The sequence below is a fragment of the Aedes aegypti genome, chromosome 3, assembly GCF_002204515.2.
Source record: "Aedes aegypti strain LVP_AGWG chromosome 3, AaegL5.0 Primary Assembly, whole genome shotgun sequence".
NCBI lineage: Eukaryota > Metazoa > Arthropoda > Insecta > Diptera > Culicidae > Aedes > Aedes aegypti.
The window spans coordinates 194,287,838-194,313,859 of NC_035109.1; the positions used below are offsets into that span (position 1 = coordinate 194,287,838).

Genomic DNA, 26,022 nt, shown 5'->3' on the forward strand with positions numbered 1-26,022 from the left:
TACTGAAGATTGGCAGTCAATAATCTAACCCAGGTCTGGCTGCTGGATCGGAATGTGGAAGCTGATTCTCGTGAGTAATGTATCTTCCAGTGTTTTGTGTAAAAAAAAATGAGCATGAGTGATTTGTTGAAAATAGTTCAAACAGTAAATGTCACGCATGCTTTGCTATGTTTTTGTATGTGTTAAATGTGTTAAAAATGCAAAATGCCAAGCATTGTGCATTTCAAGAATTATCCAATTAAATATTTTGGCCATCTTCCAAGGCTCACAATCAGCTCAGGTAGTCAGAATTGACCCGTGATATGTATGCTGATTGGGGAGATCATAATTCAACAATTTTTCTCAAAGAGCACTAAGATGGAAATTTGAAAATTATGTCGATTTTATTCGACGATTATCTCGCGGATATCTTTAGCTGCGGGTCAATTTGAAAAAGATTAAGCGCTATAATAAAAAAAGGATAAATGTACAACAGGTACCAAAAAAAACATACTCTTAGTAAACGATATGAATTTTCAACATCTGGAATAGCTTGACAGCTAGAGCAGTGGTTTTATTTTTGGCTTTACAACAAAGATAATCGATGCTTGAATAGAATATGACAATAATCGCTTTTGCGTGTGTAGTTTTTTGTTTTACATTTTGCGAACTTCCTTCTGCATGGGGAACAAGGAGATTGTGTCTATTTGCTAAGGTTGAGCCAATTTTGTTCTATTGATAGCATTATGTCCAGGTCCGTCGCACTCGGGCTCAGCTTGGGTACCACTTCTAGTACTGCATTTGGTCCCTCGGTAGTGAAAAAAGGTACCCACGTTTGACAGATCGCAGTACACTTTTCACGGCATTCTAGATTACCTTGTGAGCCATAAAATTTTAGGCAACTGCAAGGGACATGGAGGTCTTTAATTTGTCTTTGATTATGTCAATTTAATATTGGTGTGTCACAATTTCAGTTAAATTTGAAACCTTTCACACCTTTTCATTTAATTCACAAGCCATAATTATTGTCGTTTATAGATGACTTGAATTGTACTACATCTAAGCCAATTTACAAGAGGTACTTGTAACAAACATATATTTTAATAAAAGCTAAACAAGATAGAAATAGAATAAACAAGTTTTAGGTAAAACAAATCTATTGCCAGCATATATGTTGATTCATTAGGCTTAGTTTTGATAAATATTTCAATTTTTTTCAATTTCGATCGAAGTGAAAACGAAATGTGGTTCAACAGACCTTATAACAATTAGATTAGTTGCATCTGCAAATAAAAGTTCAAATTGCGTGGATACAGTTATTCAATAAACAGTAATAAAATATGTTAATAACATACATGCTGGTCACACTGTTGTATTTAGTAAAATTATTTGTTAAAAGAAAACTTACTTTTCGAATACAGCACAGGTGGTAATTTGGCGATTGCAAATCGCGCATCCAACGTAATTAGTTTAAAGAATTCAGATGACATTTATACCAAAATAATAAAGCATCACAGTCTCTCTATATCTCGACACGAACCATCGATTTAAGGCGGTATCAAGTTACAGAATACAAAATTAGTGCAACTGTGATTCAAGGGACCGTCGAGGCAGCCATGATAACCAAATATTAATATGGTTACATAATTCGATAACGATAAAGTTGAGAGTACTATAAAAAAAAATAAATGTGTTAATATTTTAGAATCCACATGACATGCATACAAAGCAAAATAATAAAGGTACATAGATATATGATTTTTTTTTGAAAAAAAGTTATGATTTCATCATTGTGACAAGTGATCGCAAATATATCTCTAGCAAAAGTTTTTTTCTTATTTCAACAACGATTGATTAACGCAAATTTGTTTCAAGCAAATGTTATTGATGTTGCTAGCGCAACTAGTGGTCGCAAAGTTGTTTTTAGCAAGTGTTATTGATATTGCTACCTCGACTGGTGGTCGCATATTTGTTCTAAGCAAGTGTTATAGATGTTGTTACCGCGACTGGTGGTCGCATATTTGTTCTCAGCAATGGTGGTGTACACTTGCTAGCACGACTGGTGGTCGCATATTTGTTATAAGCAATGGTGATGCATACTTGCTACCTCGACTGGTGGTCGCATATTTGTTCTCAGCAATGGTGGTGTACACTTGCTAGCACGACTGGTGGTCGCATATTTGTTTCAAGCAAGTGTTTTTGATGTTGCTAGCGCGACTGGTGGTCGCATATTTGTTGTAAGTAATGGTGATGCATACTTGCTAGCTCGACTGGTGGTCCCATATCTGTTCTAAGCAAGTGTTATTGATGTTGCTACCGCGACTGGTGGTCGCAAATTTGTTTTTAGCAAGTGTTATTGATGTTGCTAGCACGAATGGTGGTCGCATATTTGTTCCAAGCAAGTGTTATTGATGTTGCTAGCGCGACTGGTGGTCGGATATTTGTTCTAAGCAATGGTGAAGTACACCTGCTACCGCGACTGGTGGTCGCAAATTTATTTTTCGAAAGTGTTAATGATGTTGCTAGCGTGTTTGGTGGTCGCAAATTGTTCAAGTTGCTATCGCGACTCGTGATCGCAAATTTGTTCCTATCAAGTTTTATTGATGTTCCTAGTGCGGCTAATAGTCGCATATTTGTTATGAGCAATGGTGGTGTACACTGCCCACCGTGACTGGTGGTCGCACATTTGTACCTAACGAAAGTGATGCTCACAAGCGTGCGTGACAGGCGACTGGCAACCCAATGATATGGTAGCTTAGGTTCACAATCAAAAGGATCATTATATGTTAGCGTTAGCGTAGTTACGGTATACTTCGTAGATTGAATACTAGCAACACTCACGTTTCCTTCGATAACCCCATTCAGACTGCCTTCAGAAACAAGGGTGGGGAGTAAACCTTGGCCTAGTCTTGAATAAGAATCAAAAGGATCAAGATATGTTATACCAAAATAAATAACTAAAGTCAACCAAGCTTTCGAGTGAGTATTTCCGTGAAAGTACTGCGAATTGTATATATAGCACGATGAAATTCAAACGTTGATGCTACTTTGTTGAACACACATTGCAGCAATATTTTGTCCGAAATTAGTTCAGAGAGACGGTTGTAACATAGATGGTTCTTATGAATGGAACGACGTTCAATCGATTAAATAATTTCAACGCCCTTCTGATTGTGAGGGTATTATACAGCGAAAACAAAATCCAAAATCGCATATACAAATGATGACATAGAACATATGATTCTTGAATGCTAGTTGTGTATCCAAAATGATTCTCAAATCAAACATATCGTTAACGACAGTAGCTCTTTTTTATCTGATCTATCTATCGAAGTGTGTTTCATCAAAAATAAATTTATTAACAAAACCTCATTCCTATGACAAATTTCCAAAATGTTTATAAAAATGTCTAGTGATTTTTTATTTATAAATATTGAAACAAAACATATATCATTAAAGCTCAAGAACTCATCATTCAATCACCACCAATCAAAAAAAATAATACAAAAAAAAAAGTTTGTTTCCGCACAAATTAAAAAAAAAGACATGAAAACCATTTATTGCATTTCAGATAGCAAGTATAGTTTAGTGATAGAATTTCAAATACTGGTTTACAAAATTTGTTAACCGATGATGATATTGCAATAAGTCAAAATACCAATTGTATATTATATTTTTTTGTGCAAAAAAAAAAGTCATGAATGCTGTTTTTAGAAAACGCTGCTCAATTTTTTTTAACATTTCGTGAGAAGAGGGAGGATGTGTGGTAGTGAATCCGCATTATTACAACCCTATACTTACAGTGGCGTTTTGAATATACTTAGCGGCATCCTAGTAGCCAAAGAATGTGAAGTTGCCTCCCGATCGTAAATCAGACAATCTAGTAGGCATAGCCAACAAACCAACACTTCACTCTTTCAGTAACGTCAAAAGCAGAGCGTCGAGCTTTCGGTGGCGCTCCCGTTTGTCCATATCAATACTGAAACCCACAACAAAGATCGTAAAGGGATCAATAGTAGAAAAAGTAGTACTGAAAAGTACTGTTTTAGTAGCACTGAAAAGTATCGTTTTAAATTTTAGCACTGAAAAGTACTGTTTTTGTAGCACTGAAAAGTACTGTTTTATTGCTTTAGGTAGTTTTTAAGAAACTTCCAAGAGTAGAGAGAATTCGTGTACGCACAGCACGAAGGTACGATGCGCGCTCGTTTGTTTGATTAAATTTGACTTTTCCTACAGTTATATTGATTGTTCTAGCAAAAATGTATTTCTTTATTTTCTTTAGCATATAAATTTTGGTTTTTGGTAGAAATTATTAAATAAAAAGTTATCGTGAAAAAAATTACCTTTCATGACCACCCTAACTTATTTGATAAAAAAAAATCATAATTCCCGGACCATAAGAGGTAGGAATTTGGATTCTTCGACAAAGTTGTTCCAAATCTATTGTTCTAAAACTTTGGTGAACGTTATATTGGTCTATATGCATCAGCATAGAAGTTTATATTCTGATCTCCTAAACCAAACTATTAACCCATGATTTCTGGACCACAGTGCTTTGGTGGTTGAGAAGCCAATAATATCCACGGGATCATATAGCGCATTGCGCTCATTATAAGTGCGAGATTCCGATAAAAAGTGCGGGAGATTGTCTGCTCGCTCTGATGTCTTCACCGCACTTATTCAGCTTGAGATGACGAATAAGTGCGGTGAAGACACCAAACCGATCCGACGTAACCCATCACTTTTATTCACGATTTCGCACTTATAGGGTCCAGTTTCCAATGCAATTTATAATACATATTCTTACCACATGCATTTTGTGTAGACGATGAGTTGTACTTCTAAAATAAATTATGTTAACCAGTTTTACTCCTGTTGTTAAACACTTCAATAGTCGCGCGGTTGTATTTTGTATAACACAGGAGGAAAAACATCGCTTTTCGTATAAAGCAACCACGCTTCTGTCGGTGGTCAACTGCGCTACAACCGGAAGGTTAAGTAAGTTTAACCTTTGTACGCCTTTGTAGTTTATATGATCAATTTGTAGTTTTATATGTTCAATTGAAATGAAACGTTTGATGCGAGGTGAATGGAAAATTTTACTTCAGAAAATGTTGGCAATTACTGAGGATTCGTATTTTTCAAAATGCTACATACCTACATTGGGTGTCTTACATTGTAAAAAACTATACCAGTTGTGGTTCTACATGGAAAACTACTGGGCAAGTCGAAGAACTTTCTGTTTCGTTGTTCTAATGTAGGAATAATACACATTTTCGATCACGGTATCATTGTTCAGTTTGGGTCAACAAACAGTTCGTCAGTTATTCAGCCAATCAATGACGTATAATTACCACCCGCTTGATGTACGTTTCTGCATGAGATTACAAAGAGTCACGTACAAGGTGCTCACGTTCAGGGCGGCCGGAATAGTGCGACTTTGCCCGTGGCTCGACGTTTGAAGATGCTTGGTCGATAGGGGTGCAGGAATCGAACGCACGCTACAAACTGCCCAGCTTTTTGGTAATTCAATTTGAATAGGAGTGGGGTTCGACGGTTGTTCCGAGCTTGGGGTGTATGTAGATTGCAATTGTGATTTGTCTTTATTCAAGTTCAGTGTGATTTGTAAGCCTGGAGTGTACACTTTCGCTTTTTCGATATTCGTTCGGATATGTGTTGAATACCAGCTATCGGAAGTACTGCATTTGTTTTGGAAATGCTGAATTGAAATAGGAATTTAATCCAGTTAAAAGTGTCATATAACGCGTGATCAACCTAGGCTAGATAGTGAACATGAAGGCAACGAACTTTATATTATTGATATGTATGGTTAGTACGACCGCAAGTATTTTTAAAATAAACGTAATTTTACGCATCATGATTGATTTCGGTGAATACTTACATTTTGTGCCCAATTAGCGAAGTAGCGAAATTTTGACATCAGGAGACATCAGAGGCACGTTCCGACATTTGAAAGTGATAAAAGTACCGTAAAACGGGATATCTTTAATACTGCGGGTAACTTCGATAGTGCTGGACCCATAACATACTAAACGAAATAACATAATTTCTTATAATGAGTTGAGCAAAGCGAATTCAAAGGTAAAGAGCAAGGATGGAAATCTAGTGATCATGACAAAATCCATGGTGCCTCGCGTTGTTCTTTATCCTGCGATCATAGCAACAACGATTAACTTTTTGTCGTCAAGTTATCACAACAAACTACGCTCCGCGAATAATGCATCGTGTTGCACGTGCGCAAGCGATTAACTGTTCGCGAATAAAAGTTTAATGATTTTGAGGATTTTTCCACTTTTAGGGTAGATGTACCAATAGTGGAGGTACTAAGCACGATTGAACTTCATTTGGACGCCTAAATTCAAGAAGCGCGATTAATGTACATGTTGATGTTGTAACGGGAAGTAACGACCATTGACTTAATGAGAAAAATGATTTCATCGCAGTAATCCACGGCATGTCAGTGAAAAATAATACCTCCACTATTGGTACACCGTTCCTTTAGTTGCGGTATATTTTAATTTGTGTTCCTATAGTTGCGGTATCCATTGTTTTCTTATGGGATCCTCTACTATAGGAACACTTTACCGCAACTATTGGTACAAGTAAGAAAAGTTTTAGTAATTTTAGTGATATTTCATCAGTTTTTAAGTGATTTAAACACTCTTTTCGACTATTCCGTGTATCAACAGACCATTACGTCGATTGGCAGTGTCGGTTTTGTGGCTTATGTAATAAAATCAGTGAAAACGGCAATACCACAACTATAGGAACACCCACAACTAAGGGAACACTTACCCTACCTAATAATCTACCTCCATATATTTATCCAAGTGAGCATCGAACTTCAAGATTATGCTTCTGAATCATTAGACGCAATGAACATTCTATAGTAGGTTCCAGGTGCCTTGGGGAAGTGGCCAATTAGGAACCATATCAATATATGCGTCAAATTTCAAGATTTTTCAAGGTGATAATTCCGGAAGCATTTCCAGAACCACCGGCCACCACGACCACTCTATAGTAGGTTCCAGGCGTTCCGGGGGATGTGGCCAATTCAAAACATGTCCGGAATTACATCAATATGGGTATCAAATATCAATATTGTGAAGTTTCCGAAAGTACTTCCAGAACCACCGGCTGCCATGACCACTGTATAGCAGGTTTTAGGTACCCCGATGGAAGTGGCCAATTTCACACATGTTCGGAATAATATCAATGTGGGTAACAAATTTCAATATTTTTAAAATTCATATTCCGTAGGCAGTTTTAGAATCTCCATCTACCATGAACAGTGATGTGGATGTGGAACATTTTCAGAACCACAATATATAATAATCACTCAATAGTAGACTTCAGGGACCCCTGGATAAGTGGCCAATTCAGAACATGACCACATCCCCGGGGTACTTGGAACCTGTTATACAGTGGTCTGGCAGTCGCTGGTTCTGGAAATGCTCCAGAGAGCATCACTTAAAATCTTTAAGTTTGATATCCATATTGATATGATTCCAGACAGGTTACTTATTGACCACTTCCCTCATGGCACCTGGGACCTACTAACAGTGTTGATTAGTCTCATTTCCCCGAAATTCGAATTGTGAAGCCATGAACTGTTATAACTGTGCGTTGTATTCCTGAGATGGAGGGGGAGGTGGTTGGGCTTGAGTGTTGCACATGGGATCCGACAGTTTCGATCTCGGTGGGCCGCAATTCAAGTTTCGGTGAAATGATTCGCACTCACTCACTCATTCATTTCATTTCACCGAAACTTGAATTGTGGCTCTCTGGGATCGAAATTGATCGATTTTGTGTGCAGTACTCAAGCTTAACCATTCTATCTTAGGAGGATAGAGCATGGTTGTAGTAGTTCGTGGCTTCGTAGTTCGGAAGATGTTATTTTCGGGGAAATGAGTCTGAGCAACACTGCCTACTAAACAGTGGTCATAGAAATTCCAAAAGCATCATTCAAAAATCTGTTGTATACCCATAATGATGTAATTCCGGACATATTTTGAATTGGTCACATCCCCCGGGGCACCTGGAACCTACTATAGAGTGGTCTTGGCAGCCAGTTGTGCTGAAAATACTTTGGGAGCCAAAACCTTTGAAAATCTTGAAGTTTGATATTGATTGATTTGATGATTGATATTGGTATGATTCCAGATATGTTCCTAATTAACCACTTTCCGTAGGGCACCTGGAGCTTACTATGGAGTGGTCAGTGCATCTAATGGTTATGAATATGCTGCAGGAACCATCATTTTGAAATTTGATGTCCACTTGGATGTTTTACAGTTTTACGGAAATGGTCATATTTCTGAAGATTTTCAACGAACCTTTATGCGTCCACCGGCATTAAACTTCCTATTAGTTCTAATTTCTAGGAAAATTGTAAACATCTATACAACTTCACAACGCAGAAAATTACAAGCGACAGAAAAATACCGTTTGGTCATGACCTCAGAAAATCTGGAACATCTCCGTGTCTGGTGGCCAATATGCATGGCCAAGCAAGTTTCTAAAACTAGACCAAATTTTCCGTCGACTGCTTCCGGAGTCGTTCAATTTCCTTCATGGGATTCATTCATGGGATTTTTCATAAAGTTATAAGCATTTGAATTTAGACAAAAGTTTGCCTATCTCAATCATTTTGTCTATCCCCTGTACTTAGGTATATTCTATAAACGACTGATTTATGTTTAATTCAATGTCGAAACATAATAATAAATCAGTATAGTTTCTGAAATACGTGTTTGTTTTATTCTAAAATATTTCTATAGGTGATTTTTTCTAGTAATTCTGTTCCTCAATGAATAAAATCCAATTCACATTCTTCAGTAATTTTCTCCAATGAAGTTCCAACTGTAATGATGTAAAACGGTAGTTTGGTTGCGGATTTTTATGTATTTCATACCCATTATCAAAGTTATCCCAAAATCGTCAATTGACTTTCGAATAGATGAAATTGGTGCACTCAAAATGAACCGTTATGCAAACTTTCAACTTCTTCTTCTTTCTGGCATTACGTCCCCACTAGGACAGAGCCTGCTGCTCAGCTTAGTGTTCTTATGAGCACTTCCACAGTTATTAACTGAGAGCTTACTGTGCCAATGACCATTTTTGCATGCGTATATCGTGTGGCAGGTACGAAGATACTCTATGCCCTGGGAAGTCGAGAAAATTTCCAACCCGAAAAGATCCTCGACCAGAAGGATTCGAACCCACGACCCTCAGCTTGGTCTTGCTGAATAGCTGCGCGTTTACCGCTACGGATATCTGGGCCCCTTAAAACTTTCAACTACAATCGATGTATAAAATACCAGTATTTGTTTTAATAATATTAAATAATTTAAAAAATATTCAAAATAGAATGCAGACATTTTTAAATTTTCTTCCAAAATAACTATCAAAGTTACCGCAAATTCGGGTGAAATTGATCAGTAGGGTGAAATTGATCATCGTGTCACTCGATTTTATTTCTTCCTAATGGAGTACAAATATCAATGTAACCTGCAGTAAATGAACGTTGTTTGTCGTAACTATTGTTGAATTGTGTGTTGTCAAGTGTTTTGCGTTAAAAAATGTTTATTTCTATGAAAATAATGTAAAATTCCAATATCATGTGCGGTGCAATATTGACAAACATCCATAAACTTCTAGTTCTAAACAAGGATTTAAACATGGTATAAACCCGAAAGTTTGTGAGGATGCTTGATATATGTCCCTAAACCAGATTTCATAACCAAAACTTAGTACCAATTTGGTCATTCGGTGGAAATTATTGAATTTCTGTTAGATATCGAGATATTCCTTAGGAAATTGCATACATTTAGGCGTTTTTCGCGTAATTCTTGATATTTAACTATTCATTGTTTCTCATTCATTTATTTAGTTAACATCTACACAGATAACACTGAATCAACAATTTCACGCCACAATACTCGGTTCGTGGCCGCATCTCTCCATCCTCGGTTCTGCCCCACGCTCGCCAAATCGATACGCACTTGATCCGCCCACCTAGCTCGCTGCGCTCCACGCCTTCTTGTACCAACCGGATCCGAAGCGAACACCATCTTTGCAGGGTTGCTGTCCGGCATTCTTGCAACATGCCCTGCCCATCGTATCCTTCCAGCTTTGGCCACCTTCTGGATACTGGGTTCGCCGTAGAGTTGGGCGAGATCGTGGTTCATCCTTCGCCGCCACACACCGTTCTCCTGCACACCGCCGAAGATCGTCCTAAGCACCCGACGTTCGAAGACTCCAAGTGCTTGCAGGTCCTCCTCGAGCATCGTCCACGTTTCATGCTCGTAGAGGACTACCGGCCTTATGAGCGTTTTGTACATGGTACATTTGGTGCGGGCGTGAATCTTTTTTGACCGCAGCTTCTTCTGGAGGCCATAGTAGGCCCGACTTCCACTGATGATGCGCCTCCGTATTTCACGGCTAACGTTATTGTCAGCCGTCAGCAAGGATCCAAGGTAGACGAACTCGTCGACCACCTCGAACGTATCCCCGTCTATCGTAACACTGCTACCTAGGCGAGCCCTGCCGCGCTCGGCCCCACCAGCTAGCATGTACTTTGTCTTGGCCGCATTCACCACCAGTCCAACTTTTGCTGCATCGCGTTTCAGGCGGGTGTACAGGTCTGCCACCTTTTCAAATGTTCGGCCGACGATGTCCATATCATCCGCGAAGCAAACAAATTGACTGGATCTCGTAAAAATCGTACCCCGGCTGTTAAGCCCGGCTCTCCGCATAACACCTTCTAGCGCAATATTGAACAGGCACGAAAGTCCATCACCTTGTCGTAGTCCCCGGTGGGATCCGAACGAACTGGAGTGTTCGCCTGAAACCTTCACACAATTTTGCACACCTTCCATCGTCGCTCTTATCAGTCTCGTGAGCTTCCCGGGAAAGTTGTTCTCGTCCATGATTTTCCATAGCTCTACGCGGTCGATACTGTCGTATGCCGCCTTGAAATCGATGAAAAGGTGATGCGTTGGGACCTGGTATTCACGACATTTTTGGAGGATTTGCCGTACAGTAAAGATCTGGTCCGTTGTCGATCGGCCGTCAACGAAGCCGGCTTGATAACTTCCCACGAACTCGTTTACTACGGGTGACAAACGACGGAAGATGATCTGGGATAATACTTTGTAGGCCGCATTTAGAATGGTGATCGCTCGAAAGTTCTCACAGTCTAACTTGTCGCCTTTCTTGTAGATGGGGCAGATTACCCCTTCCTTCCACTCCTCCGGTAGCTGTTCTGTTTCCCAGATTGTGCCTATCAGCCGGTGCAGACAAATGGCCAGCCTTTCCGGACCCATCTTTATGAGTTCAGCTCCGATACCATCCTTACCAGCAGCTTTATTGTTCTTGAGCTGGTGAATGGCATCCTTAACCTCCCTCAAAGTGGGGGCTGGTTGGTTTCCATCTTCCGCAGTACTGACGAAGGCATTTCCTCCGTTGTCCCGTCCTTCATTGCCTGTGCTCTCAGCACCATTCAGGTGCTCGTCGAAGTGCTGCTTCCACCTTTCGATCACCTCACGCTCGTCCGTCAGAATGCTCCCATCCTTATCCCTGCACATCTCGGCTCGCGGCACGAAGCCGTTGCGGGATGCGTTGAGCTTCTGATAGAACCTACGCGTTTCCTGAGACCGGCACAGCTGTTCCATCTCCTCGCACTCCGTCTCCTCCAGGCGGCGTTTTTTCTCCCGAAAGAGGCGGGTCTGCTGTTGCCGTTTCTGTTTATAGCGTTCCACGTTCTGCCGGGTCCCTTGCTGCAGCATGACCGCCCGCGCTGCATTCTTCTCCTTCAAAACCTCCTGGCACTCCTCGTCGAACCAATCGTTCCGTCGACTCCGTCCCACGTACCCGACGTTGCTCTCAGCTGCATCGTTGATGGCTGCTTTTACTGTTCTCCAGCAGTCCTCAAGAGGGGCTTCGTCCAGCTCACCGTCATCCGGTAATGCAGCCTCGAGTTGCTGCGCGTATGCCGCTGCGACATCCGGTTGCTTGCTCATTATTTCTATAATTATTGTATTGTTAAGAATTTAGCAAGCTTATTCGGATTCAGGACCTCAAATTTATTATACAGAGTTGGTTTCAAAACTAACAATAATCGCATTGACAAGTGATCAATTTCACCCCGAAATGAGATTTCCCGATTTTTTATTTTAGAGATATTTCTTAGCACTAAAATGACATTTGTTAGAAAATTTCGGTACATGAGTCAATGAGACTCACCTTCGTACTTGTTTTCTTGCTTTCAATTGTTTGGCATTGTCAACATTATAGAAAACGGACAAGAAAAACCGTGAAAAATGATCAATTTCACCCGAAATTACGGTACCCCGTTTTACGGCATACAAAATGTGTAACGATTGTCGATAGTTCGAACGCTTTCATCTCTTTGCTTCTTACTCGATCTTTTCGATCTATTCTAAGGGCTACATACTGAAAAGAATAAAGTACGCTTTGGTCGTTTTCTATACAAAATTATCATGTTTGGAAGCTTGTTTCTCGGCCTGTAATGCTCCGATTGACCTAAAATTTTCACCGTAGCTCAAAAATAGTATTCTCAGCTAGAAATTTTCAGCTTAAGATAAACAAATTTTAAGTTATCGCCAGTCCAACATTTTGACAAAAATACAGAAATTTTGGATTTGAAATAACTTTTTGACAAAATTGTTCAATTTTTTAAGACAAACCAACAAAACAACTACCGAAAAGCTAAACATTACATATACTTTGCAATTGGATTAGATGGACAAATTGATGTGAAGATTTGCGAAAAAGTTACACGTCTTCTCAGTGAGAATCGAACTCACGACTCCCTGATCTCTAGTTAGGGCGCGTTACCCCAACGCAATGAGATGACTCATGAACGCAGAAGTTAACCTGAATTCGATTTCAGCTCAATAATCACGTTAACACAACTTTTTAACATAATTAGCTATCCAATATATATATCCAAACACAACGCTTTCTATTTATATCCAATGCCTAGCCCGAGAGCGCATATTTTTTTAGGTAATGAAATAGCACACAACACTAGCCAGCAACTGTACTGGCTGAGGTTTCTATTGTGTGGGCTTCCAATGGGTCGCGACGTTCTCAAACGACCGGTTAGGGTTCATTCAAATATTACGTAACGCAAAATTTTCCAATTTCAGACCCCCTCCCTCCCCCACGTAACAGCTTTTGTATGGAAAATTTTAAATTTGTGTATGGACCGTAACACAATGTAAGACCCCCTCCCTCCCCCTGTTGCGTTACGTAATATTTGAACGATCCCTTACGGAACATGAGTCCGTTGCTCGATAAATACTTGTTTTTAATTATGAATCGTGGTTTACGGCTAACCAGCCGAATGGAAGTTTAATAACTACCGAAAAGCTAATTATGTTAAAAAGTTATGTTATCGTGATTATTGAGCTGAAATCGAATTCAGGTTAACTTCTGCGTTCATGAATCCTCTCATGGCGTAGGGGTAACGCGCCCTAACTAGAGATCAGGGAGTCGTGAGTTCGATTCTCACTGAGAAGACGTGTAACTTTTTCGCAAATCTTCACATCAATTTGTCCATCTAATCCAATTGCAAATTATATATAATGTTTAGCTTTTCGGTAGTTGTTAAACTTCCACTCGGCTGGTTAGCCGTAAACCACGATTCATAATTAAAAACAAGACAAACTAGTTTGTAGGATAATATTTTTCAGTCAAATTGATTGTTTTAAAAACTATTTAAACATTAAATTTATACCATTTTTTCAAAATGGGAAATTTGGAATGCGGAATCGTTTAAAACTTAGGGAGGATGCAATTTACCATAATAAAAACCGTTTAAGCAAAGGGGAGCCTAAATATCAAACATTGCATCATTCTAGTTTCCACTATAAACAATGAAATTCAGAAATTCCATCAGGCTGATACAACTATTAATTTTCTTTTATGTCACCCCCCCCCCCTTAAAAATCCAAAAATTTTGAAGGGGAGAAAAAAATAATTTTTTTTTGACATCAGTTAGGGTTTTTAATTTTTTACAGTAAAAAACCGGTAAAATAATGATCCAGATGACGATTTTTTTTTTCTGTTCGGAACAGGGACGCAAATACTCAATCTACCCTCGCCTACATTGATATTTGCTGGGTAGAATCTTCGTTGATTTTTATTTGTTTTTATCCTCACCTTGACAACACAACAAAGATTGGCAAAGCGCTTGCGCAAGATTGTCAGTTTCCTTTTAACCTGCTGCTACTCAACCGCTTTTTGATAATCGGAAACAAAAAATGATATTCATTCTAACCAGCTTGACTTTTTTACATTCCGCTTCGGGAAGATGTAATTTTTGCACGAGGCACACTAAAGACGCCTCAATATAATCCATTCCATGCATCGGATCCTTCATTACCCGTATAGCAGCATATTTTTTAATTAATTTGATCCTCATTGATAATCAATTTTCTAAAACTGACACTCTTCTGCTTCTGATAATCAAAAACACCAACGACATACGGGCATCATTGTTTGTTTTGCCCATCTACTTTTGTGCCATCTTCATTGGTACAATCATATTGGTGGTGGTGCGGTTACTTTGATGGTGGCATAAATTCAGTGAATTGAGTATAGTGAGCATGATTTTTTTCGTCCCTGGTTCGGAACATAAACCACTGCGACCAACATTTCTCGCGTAACTTTTCAAAACGTCCTAAGTAACAAATGTAAACAAATCGAGATTATCATTGCAAATCATTTGCGTTGCACCACTTAGCAGCACACTAGAACACTCGTTCTGATATATTAACAATAAATTAATCTATTAAAAGCTTAACAAAATGACCAATGTTCAAAACTGCATCACTTTTAATCAATTGTTACATTGGACCTTTGATCAGAGAACCAACCACATGTCCTATGTAACATTTATGAATAAACACGATTCTAATGTTACATTGGACATTCCTGAATAAAGCTTTGAAATGGAGTTTAAAAGGTAGAATGATTTGTAGAAGCGTGTCTGATGTATAGAATGCCATAATAACTGCTTCTCAATCATTTCAGTCGATATTTTCAGAGTCGCACTGCCTCGCAAAATTGAAAATGCTCAAGTGAGAAAAAGGGAATGAGTTACACAAATCTGTATTTTGGTCATTTTGCCAAACCATGTTTTACCGTTTCGCTGGATTGGATCAGCTGCAACTTCTTTTTTCATATTATTAGTGCATTGCGTGCATATAGGGGAATGATATTGAGCACAAGATTGAGCATCATGATGTCATTGTATCAATCTGATTCAGATGCATGATCGATCAAGCATATAAATATGCTTCACGGCAGCAACACGAGCAACGCACATGCGCGACTTGCTCACGGTGAGGCCATAGTAACGCGTCTGCGTCCGCGAACGCGATGCGATCAAAGGATTTCCTGTTGTTGATATTCTGCTTTGCGGGCTCGCACACGCGGACGCGTCGCTCGACGCGTTTACTATGGCAGCGCCCTCACACATAGTTGCAGAGCGATCAATCACCGAAGAGAGGAGAAGCTGTATGTATGTGTTAGGCGTGGGCTCCTTTCTCGAGTTCCTACAACAAGATGGACGGCGTCGTCATCGTCATCATTCCCCACCGCAATTTCTTGATGTTTCAACCGACGGCTGGTACTGATTGCAACACAGCCGTCACCACCACCACGTCATGCAGTGGGAAACTCACACATGATCATGTGGGCGAAACCGTCATAAAAACGGGGGGAAAATTGAGGGAGAATCAGTGAGAGAGCAAAATGTTCTACATACAGCTCAACGTTTCCCCTCCTTCTGTTGTTACATAGGACACATATACGGAGGGAAGAAGTGACGTCGTGGGATTGAGTGAATCAAAACAAAGCACAGCTGGTGTCTGCGATTAGCACACCGCAACAAAATGTCGATATTTCCAGAGTCGCTCTGCCTCGCAATATTGAATACGTTCAAATAAATAACAAAAAGAGAACGAGGTACACAAAACTGTGTTTTGGCACGGCAGCAACACGAGCAACGTGCATGCGCGACTTGCGCACATATATTTACAGAGCAATCATTCACCGAAGAGCGGAGAAGCTGTATGTATTTGTTTGGCATTGGTTTTCTACAACACAATCGACGGCGCCGTCATCGTCATCATTTCCCACCGCTATTTCTTGTTTGCGCCGACGGCTGGTGCCGAATGCAACACAGTCGTCACCACCCGTCGTGCAGTGGGTAACTCACACACGAACAAGTGTGGGCAAAACCAGCATTGAAACGGGGGGAAGATTGAGAGAAAAACAGCGAGAAAGCAAAAAGTCCCATGTACAGCTCAACGTTTCCCCTCCTTGTGTTGTTACATAGGACACATAGACGGAGGGGAAAAAGTGACGGCGTGGCATTGAATGAATCAAATTGTTGTTGTTTGTGAGGGACTTTAACCCGAAGGTCATTCGTCCCTTCTTCAAATGAATCAAAACAAAGCACAGCTGGTGCCTGCGATTATCACACTGCAACAAAATGAGCAGATCAACTTGAATGTTGAATCAGTTCAGTGCACGTGGATACAAAATGAAATAAAACATGCTTGCTGTGTGCTCAAATCAAAATGTCCGATGTTACTACAGTTAACTCTCCCTAACTCGATATTTCGTTTCTCGATATCGAGTTAGAGAACCATAGCTAAAGTTGGTTTTCATGGCTACCTCGATAATCCCTTGAATAGCATTTACACTGGTTTTGTGTTCTATAACTCGATACCTCCCTAACTCGATGGTCCCTTCAATATCGAGTTAGGGAGAGTTGACAGTATAACTGAAACAAAATGACCGAAGTGAATGTCCAATGTAACAATTGTTGAAACAGAACGACCTATGTGATTTATCCTATGTACATATTTTTGGTCAAAACGTCCTATCTGATGTTTTTATAGATTTCAGTGTAATTTCCAAATAAATTGACAAAATTTCATTTCTTACGTTGAACTCTATTACACTGCTTCCCTCTACAAGCAACACAGTGGGGAAAAATTGTTTCATTTTGATACAGTTTCAAAATATATTTTCACAACCTTCAAGCTCGATTTACTCGAAATGTGTGAATTGTTAGATAGGCCGTTTTGAAAAGTTACGCGAGATTTGATCTATTGTAGTATATCCCGTGTCCTTTGTTTAGTGCATGTCGTGTTACCTTATCACTATTGAGAAGTGATGAAGTATTCGGTTTTCTTACAGTTGTAATTCCTAACTTGATCGCAGGAAAGGAGTTTAATTGAAAGGTTCCGCAATTTATACCCTTTGAAAAATATGGTGGGTACACTCTCCACAGGCGCGCCCCTTTATCACTCAAAATCGGATCCCTTGATAAAGCCAAGAAATTACACCGATATTGTCCATGCATCAGAATCCTAGTCCTCACTTCTTCAAACTAGAGAACTAAATAAATAAAAGATTAGAAAACATATTGTTGAATTCGACTCATTTTTTTCCTTGTCTCAAGATCATTCTCGGCAACTGGGAAAACCGAGACGTGTCACTTTCAACAATGTTTAAAAATGTAACAAGGACTAAAAAATGTTCTTTTGATTACTGTAATATACTGTTCTCTTCGTTTGAAGCAGTCAGGACTAGGTTTCACAGGTAGATCTTTACCCTATAACGCACCACGAAAAGATGATCTACCTGCGTTAAGGGTCATCCAGATGACGATTGGAAAAAGTTTAACAATTACCTATCGTTAAAAATAAAAATTCGAAAAAATAAATTTTTTTTTATTTTTATTTTTTTGTTCCTTATTTATCCCTCGTACCTTCCAAGTGGTCTCGGAAATAAAAGAAAATTGATATTTGTATCAGCCTAATTACTAACTGAAACGTTAGGATAATCTGATGAAAAATAGTCTGATATACCGTGACGCTCAAAAGTCATTTGGAAAACAATTTTGAACGGAGGTAGGTCATTTGGCATAATGGTCATTTGGTATAATGGTAATTTGGCATAGAGTCGTTTGGCATAATGGTTGTTTGGCATAATAGTCGTTTGGCATAATGAATTTTCGACATCAGTCAATTGATGCAAAAAATTATACTTTATTCAACTGAATAATATTTCTTGAATAAAATAAAGCATATTAGGAAAGTTATTGACAATAGTATTTTATTATTTATTCAAAAAATACCTTTCTTTCAAATATTAATTCTTCTTTTGAGATGCGCTAATGAAATACAATTTTGCACTGAAGATTTTGAATTTTAGCACAAATTTAACCTTCTTCCAAGCATTAGATGTTCTGTCTAAATATGATATAACCATAATTATAGGTAGGGAAAGTGTACCAGTTATGGCCATAGTGGTTCCCTATTTGGCCATATGCAAAATATGGATAACTTTTACATTTTTAATCTTTCTTAATGTTTTAACATCAAGATTTATCCTTTATCTTACTGCTAAAACACAAACAAAATTTCAAAATGTGAAGGCATTCAAGATATCACGTATGGCGAAATAGGGAACCACTATGGCCATAACTGATACACCTACCCTATATGAACTGTTGATTTAAAATTTGAATAAATTTCACCTTTTTTTATACATAGGCTGTTCTTTGGGGCTATATTTTTTAGACTTATAACTATATATATTTTTTAGACTTATAACTGATATAAGGGCGGCCAACGATAACATTGATCTGCTCAAGTTATCAGCGGAAAGAGAAATTGATTACTGCACTACTCCGACGAAACTGAACGCAATTTTCGATGCCGCTATAATTTTTGACGTTGAATCTTCTATGGTTTCGACCATAAATTTTGCCTTCCTTTAAAAATATGCTGTTCTCTATATTTATATTGTTATAAGATAACATTTAGTAAAGCTTTAAGTGTTTATATTCTGCTGTTTTATCAATTCTTGCAAGGCGTGCTGTTAGAATGATCATTAGTTTAAAGCTTGCCAGTATTTCAACATAGATTTTTTTACGGACACATGATCTCCTTTTGAGATATGCTGGAAAAAACATATTATTTCAATCACAAATTTTCCCTTCTTTTGGTAATAGACGATGTTTTTGATTCACACATCCGAAATTAAAATTAATTAGCAATCGTTCAAAAATTTTGCCACGAATATTCCCTTTTAAAAATGTGTTGTTTATTCGGGTTATGCGGTGAAAAGTTTTTGCTTTGCGTTAAAGCCTTAAACATTTTAAACGAAAAACAAATCTGCTCTCGTAAACAGGCTTTTTTGCATTATGCTGTAATAATAAATCTTCTTTGAGAGCTGTCAAAATTTTGCAAATAAGTTTTCCCTTCTTTTCCCAAGTATTTTTCATCAAGTGTTACGTCTCAATTGGGACAGAGCTCGATCTGCAACGAAATGCTCTTAGATCGTTCCATTTATTATTATCAGCTATCTTTCTTTGCCAATTTACAACGAACTCAAAGATTCTCTATGTTCTGGGAAATTATTATTCTGAAAAGTAGATGAAAAACCGAATTAAGTACTATACCATTTAATTCCACTAGAGTTTGTATCCTTTGGCAGATACGCGTATTTCGACCTCAACTGTAAGGCCGTCTTCAGTGTCGTGTACTAGACTCGACTAATACACGACACTGAAGACGACCTTACAGTTGAGGTCGAAATACGCATATCTGTCAAAGGATACAAATTCTAGTGGAATTAAATGGTATAGTACTAAATTCGGTTTATCATCTACTTATAGCTATTCTACTAAACAGCTCGAAGATTTATTATTGTTCTGAAAAGATCTTCCACCAGACCTGTCACGAGGTTTATTTAGGAATGCTCTCTAATGTCGTAACAATTTTTGACATCCATAGCTTGGCAGATCTCTGAACGCTTGTTCAGTACCTACCAAAAAAATTTGTTATGTGCTCGTTGGTGTTGATCTCGGTAAAAGCTTAAAAAAATGCCGATATTCATTCTAAATCACTCATTTTGCCGAACGAAGTACAATGATTTCGAACAAACTTATTTCTTGTTTAAGTAACAAGACAGTTTCATACAGGTTTGATTTGCAGTACTTTTGCTGTTGTTACCATGAAAACATAAAACAACTTTACAGCTAGAAAGGTAGAAAAAATGTGTGGAAATTCTGTGATTTAGATAATTGATAGGGCAATTTCGATAACACTCGAATTTGATGTCTTCATTTTTATCCAGCCTGGATGAATAATTCAGGCTATTCCACCAAAAATATTGATATATCAAAACAAATCGATGAGCTGAGTGGACAACATTGAACACATAATTCACTGAATACATATCTTGTTTTACTGTGATAATATGAGTAGTTGCCTAAATGAGCATATTTTATTCTTTTGAAGGAATTTTTTATAGTTTACATAATAAACTTTTAAATTGATTGTTTATTAATTCATTATTTTGGACAGAAATACAATATCATATTCACATTTTTATTTGAAGCTGTCTAAGCTTTGTTTTATTGTATGTATTAGAGACATTTTGTCATCTTATTATATGATTTTTTGAAGTTGAATCGTGATATTGAAACTTGTTAAAAACTCAAACAAAATAAAAGTGATAAAAGACTGTTTGTCAATGATTTTTTTCGCGCCTTTTTTTTACCGACTTTGTTCTAAATGTTATGTCTACTATTTTGGACACCTCTCTCCCCCTCGTCACAAATTCGTGAACCCGCCCTCCTCTCTTCCCAAAAAGCTACGTCATTTATGGACGACCCCGAAGGAATTTGACTGTGCACACGCCATTTGAAGTTCATATGGAGATTACTATGGAAAACGTCAACCTTTTATGTTCAGCCCTCTATCTCTTCGTCATAATATTGTATGGACGGGGATGAACCAGCCTCGGGCTAAATTTCCCCATAATAAAGAGTCAATTAATTGTGAAATCCTTCCAGCTAAAACTTTGTCGAATATCACATTTTGATTGGACGTCAGGATAACTTTTTGGCAGGCAACAGTGGTGCTCCTGGCGGGTAGAATAGATCAAAGTAATCCATGCTACTATGTTCTACAGCAAAAAGGCAGTGTTGCTCTGAAAGTAATTAAATGATCATCTCAGCATGATTTAGACTTTGTTATAAATACTAACAAATTATCCTCACGATCAATCAAAATGAAGTCTTCGGCAAAGTTGTAGCTGGGAAGATTTTATATAAGAAGAGTTTTTTCACGTTTGCAAAGTTTGTTAGGGGAAGTGGTGGCAAAATGAACACCGTGCCTTTTACAGAGAATAAACAAATTTGATTGAATTTTTATCACGCACGGATGATTTAGAGCATAAAGCTAAGTCTGCTGTTTCGCTCAAGAAAACTAAAGAAATTCCTCGACTGAATAGGTCAAGAATTTTTCTACAGAGCGGCCCCTTTGAAATGACATTTCTTTTCAACTGCGTACTGCGATCAGAAAAATGTGATTTTCTGGACCATTTCTGGGAAGAAATTTTCCACGCATCGAGATAGGCGATTTCTTTTTTTGTCAGTAGCAAACCAGCCTTGAATCGGAGTGATCGGGTTAATACGAAGCTTAATTGAAGTGAAAATATCATCGAAAACTAAGATGTTAGAAAACCACGTTAGAACTGACGTAACTTTAAGCTCTGGAGTCTTCAGATTTTTCAGTAAGGTGTATACCGTTATGATATGATGTCAATTAGATTTCTTTTTGAACGGGTTACAATCATTATTGAATATATTTTCGGGAATGCAATGACAGTTTTCAAAAATATTTGTTTGCCCACGATTTTTGCATGATGTTCATTTTACCACCAACAGCTGTTCATTTCACCCACATAGTGCCGGTAAAATGAACATTTGCATCGTTTTTTGCTGGTGATAATATATGTGAAAATTTAGCTATTTCAGTCTGAATTCGTATCGATGCTATACTGCCCATAACTGCAAAACAGTCACATTCGACATTTTTGACAAATTGGAGTTAATACCATGGAGAGTCATAAAATGACAAATACTTTCGATCAACTTACTGATTGATTGATTGATGATTAAGTTGATCGAAAGTATTTGTCATTTTATGACTCTCCATGGTATTAACTCCAATTTGTCAAAAATGTCGAACGTGACTGTTTTGCAGTTATGGGCAGTATAGATACATTCCTATTTTTGATGTTGTGCGATAAAACTATACAAAATCCTCGTTTTTCTATCATAAACAAGATGATATCCTTAAGTTGTTAATTTTACCACCCCTTCCCCTATGATACGAAGTTAGGTGGCATCCACAAATTACGTAACGCTTTAGGGGGAGGGGGGAGTAGGCTTAAGCGTTACGACTCACACAAAAATTTGAAATTTTTAATAAAAAAAAGCATTACGGGGGTCAAAAATTCCCTATTTTAGCGTTACGCAATAAATGGACGCTGCCTTAGAGGATTTAACATAAGAAGTTTGTCTTTTCATAGTAATTTCCATATAAACTTCAAATGGCGTGTGTACAACCAAATTTCTTCCAAATCATTTCAAATTCTGAGAGAATGATTGTCATCATAATTGACACCGTTTAAGCATAGGGGAGCAAAAATTTTAAAATTTGCTTCAGTCTAGTGGTCACACTATTATGGGTCACCCACTATTACAGGTCATTTCCATTTGAATTGCATGCAAAACAGAGTGACTAATAATCGTGACAAGGTGATTCATAACACTGTACATAGCCCAATTCGCTGCTCACTGTATGGCGCTAGTAGAGTAAGGTGGGGCAAAAGTTCGACCTTAGTGGTATAATGAAAGTTTCCAGGAAAACAATAGCAGTTAAAACAAAACAAATACCATACAGTGAACCTTCAACATATTGGCTATAATTTTGCTGAACAAACTTGTGTCAAAATATTTACCCATTTTTAGTTATAACAGTTTCAAAATTGATTGTCTTATTCGAACTTTTGCCCCACCGGTGGGGCAAGAGTTCGAATCTAGTGTGGGGCAAAAGTTCGCTGGCTAAAACACAAAATATCGATCCTTTTATGACAGGTATACTTTACACCAGCCGTAAACTTAAGTTTGACGAAAACTACACACTAAATTGTTATCAAAAAATTTCCCAAAACCGGGTTGATTGTAATTTACTCAAAAATAGCAACTTTTTGCAAAACTAAGTGGAAATGTAAAATTTTGGTGACAGTTTTCACACGATCAGACAAATTTAACTAAATTTGAAGATAATATGTGGATTTTAGGCAATTTGCAAATTTTTCCGTGATTTTATACATGGGTCGAACTTTTGTCCCGCTGATTCGAACTTTTGCCCCACTATGGGCCAAAAATTGCTTTCAAGCATTTATGCAAAAACTAATACACCTCAAAGCAACCTCATGATAGGCCTAGAAACGCCCTTACATAAAATATTGAAAAAGATTTTATCTTCAATTGGTTCCATGCAACGAAAGTTTGACCAAAAATTACAATATTCACGTCGAAAAACAACAAATAGCCATAACTTTTCCAAATCTCAGTCGACTTTTATGATATTTGGTTTGGAAGTCTCTTACTTGAATAGCATTCGAACCACCATGACATTTATAAGATTTGTTTTGAATTGAGCTAGAAATCTTAAAGAGAAACTCTTGCCCCACTCGAACTTTTGCCCCACTTTACTCTATATGCAAGTTTTTATAAGGGACGATTCAAATATTACGTAATGCAAAATTTGACATTTTTTTTAAATTCAAAATTTTTGTGTGGATCTCCCTCTATTGCGTAACGTAATATTTGAAAAAAAAAAACCTAAGAAAAATCCTGTGGGATGACGTGCTATTTTTTTACTGTAAGATTCGACAGACTAAGCTGTGCCTTCTTATCAGGAGCATAAACAGTACAATACGAATGGACCACAACCAAATTTGCTAGAATTAATAAATAGTTATTCACGCAGAGGAAAATATTGTAAATGCTAGTTAGCTACATAGAATAAACGCAATATTTTTTCACATTCAACAGGTACAAATAATTGCGGCGAAGCCATTTCTTGAAAACCTGCTGATTCAAGTAGCTCACTCACTTTCATCCTCAACTCCTGACGACCCAAGTTCGCATGTTAGTGATTTTCGCTCCCAGCCTAGGGCGGATTCGCGATCTGAAAATTATGAAGTGGAACCAATGGATGACGACAAAAATAGCACTGTCAGTGAACAACAAGATGAATCGACACCCACACCGCCGACGGGAATCCTTTCCAACGTGAAAGGATTTCGGTTATTTCCGTGGCTGAGGAGCAACAACAATAGCACCGAGATGTATTCCGATATAATTGGCAACATAATTGGATCAGCACGTGAACGGATCACGACTGCCTTTCAGCGTCTTATAGCTCCTTTGCAACGACATCGACAACTGTATCACCGCCAACAAGAAGAACAAATGCAACCACATGAAAAGGATGCTGCAAGCGAAAACTTAATGAATCCATTTATTAGGAATGAAACAAGCAAGAGCACCAACAGTTCAAATGTTGCGGCCGTCGTTGACGATGAGTCCAAATTGTTTTCCAATACAAGCGAAACTCCACCTCCTGAAAAAATGAATCACGACGAATCAGCATTAGGAGACAAAGAAATCTCATCAGATGCAGTTTATCAGACGACGGAAAATAAAAACAATGACCAAGTTGAAACTAGTTCGGAATTTGTGGGATTAGCATTGCCTATTGAGGAATCTAACCAGCCAAAAGTATCATTTCATCTCGACAGCGATTATGCTTTCGAAGCAAATGAGTCTGGCATTATTGGTCCTATTCAGGCAGAAAAAGGGTTTCTAGCGAAAAGATTAGAACACATCTCCAAGCGGCTAAATGAGACTCGCAATCAATTTCGAGCTAGAACAATACAAGCCGTCTCTTCTCTGGTTCCACTTGTACAACTAGTCGCCGAACGTAGAAGAAGAGGCCGCAAAATCGTCAATTCATTGGAAACAGAAACGACAAGTGGTGGCTCGATGATGCTGGAAAATTATGGCACGGCAAAAAATAATGAAGAAAATAATTTTCCTTTACCGCCGCATTTATCTCGTCTGTCTAGTAATTTATTGGCTCTGCATCCCAGGAGTAAGGAACGCCGAGCTGCCCTAGTGTTTCAGAACGCATTCAACAACTATGCTCAACTAGTAATTAATGGTCGAAACGCATCTACAGGCGATGGAAATTCAATCTCGAACACGATTGAACAAAAAGACGGAAATGACAATTATTCTGCTGGCGGGGATGCAGGTGATGATGGCGAGGGCGGAAGCGACGCCAACAACGAGGACGACAACGACGACGACGCCGACGACGATGATGACGACGATGAGTATGGCAACAAGGACGACATTGGAATAGCCGGTGAGGAAGTCATTGATAACAACGTCTCTAGCCGTGCAAGCCGTATTTCAGCCACCGAACGAATGAACATGCAAAGCATAGCAACGGTCGGAATATTAATTCTTGAAGTGTTCGGTTCAATAGCGGGCTTAACCTGGGGTGCATTCAACCAACTACAATTGCTTTTTCCGTAGTCCGTAGTCAGTGTCATTGTTCGTGTCCTCGAAAGGAGATTTAATCGTTGTAATGCCTCCTTTTGCGTTGGGTTTGTGCTTCGGGAAGCCACCCACGATAACGATCAAACTTGGCGTCTGCTTGTAACGAATGTGTGATAATGTCAAATGGGTTACCAACCTTGTTGTAAATAAACTATAGTTGTTATACGCAAAATAAAGTGAATAATTTTAAGCTGATTAGTATTCGATACCCGTGCGCAGTCAGGAAGCGTTCATGTTTTATTATGATGTCTGGAATCTTTTTGAATCAATCGATGACTTATTACCCTTTGGTTTCAAAACCAGAAGATAGACTCTATTTTTTGAATAATTAGCGAAACAGTTCAATATTTTTGTTAAGTTTAATTGTGACCTTGAAAAGAAGTACAGCCAAACCTTATTTTACGCTCACTTTTTTACGCTTTCTCTTTTAACGCCCTTTTTATGCTCGAAATTCCAACTTACGATCCCTCCTTTTAGGG

The 26,022-nt window shown here is 38.3% G+C and overlaps 1 protein-coding gene across 3 annotated transcripts; it reads left to right on the forward strand.

The window, feature by feature from the left end:
- LOC5574445 (cell wall integrity transcriptional regulator CAS5) lies at window positions 1-25,789 on the forward strand. 3 transcript variants are annotated; one of them, XM_021850015.1, is made up of 2 exons: window positions 1-70; window positions 23,969-25,789. In XM_021850015.1, exons 1-2 carry the CDS (start codon window positions 53-55, stop codon window positions 25,517-25,519), a joined length of 1,569 nt encoding a protein of 522 aa, XP_021705707.1. In that variant the 5' UTR covers window positions 1-52; the 3' UTR covers window positions 25,520-25,789. The 3 variants fall into 3 exon arrangements, with proteins under 3 accessions (XP_021705707.1, XP_021705708.1, XP_001661460.1); XM_021850016.1 differs by having other exon boundaries at window positions 4-74; XM_001661410.2 differs by lacking the exon at window positions 1-70 and adding an exon at window positions 5,513-5,808.
- The last annotated feature ends 233 nt before the right edge of the window (window positions 25,790-26,022 follow it).

Bases quoted from the DNA above. Each gene is read 5' to 3' on its own strand.
- LOC5574445 (XM_001661410.2), top strand. From the start codon at position 5,773: ATGAAGGCAACGAACTTTATATTATTGATATGTATG. The intron at 5,809-23,968 runs GTTAGTACGACC...CACATTCAACAG, and splicing joins TTATATTATTGATATGTATG to GTACAAATAATTGCGGCGAA.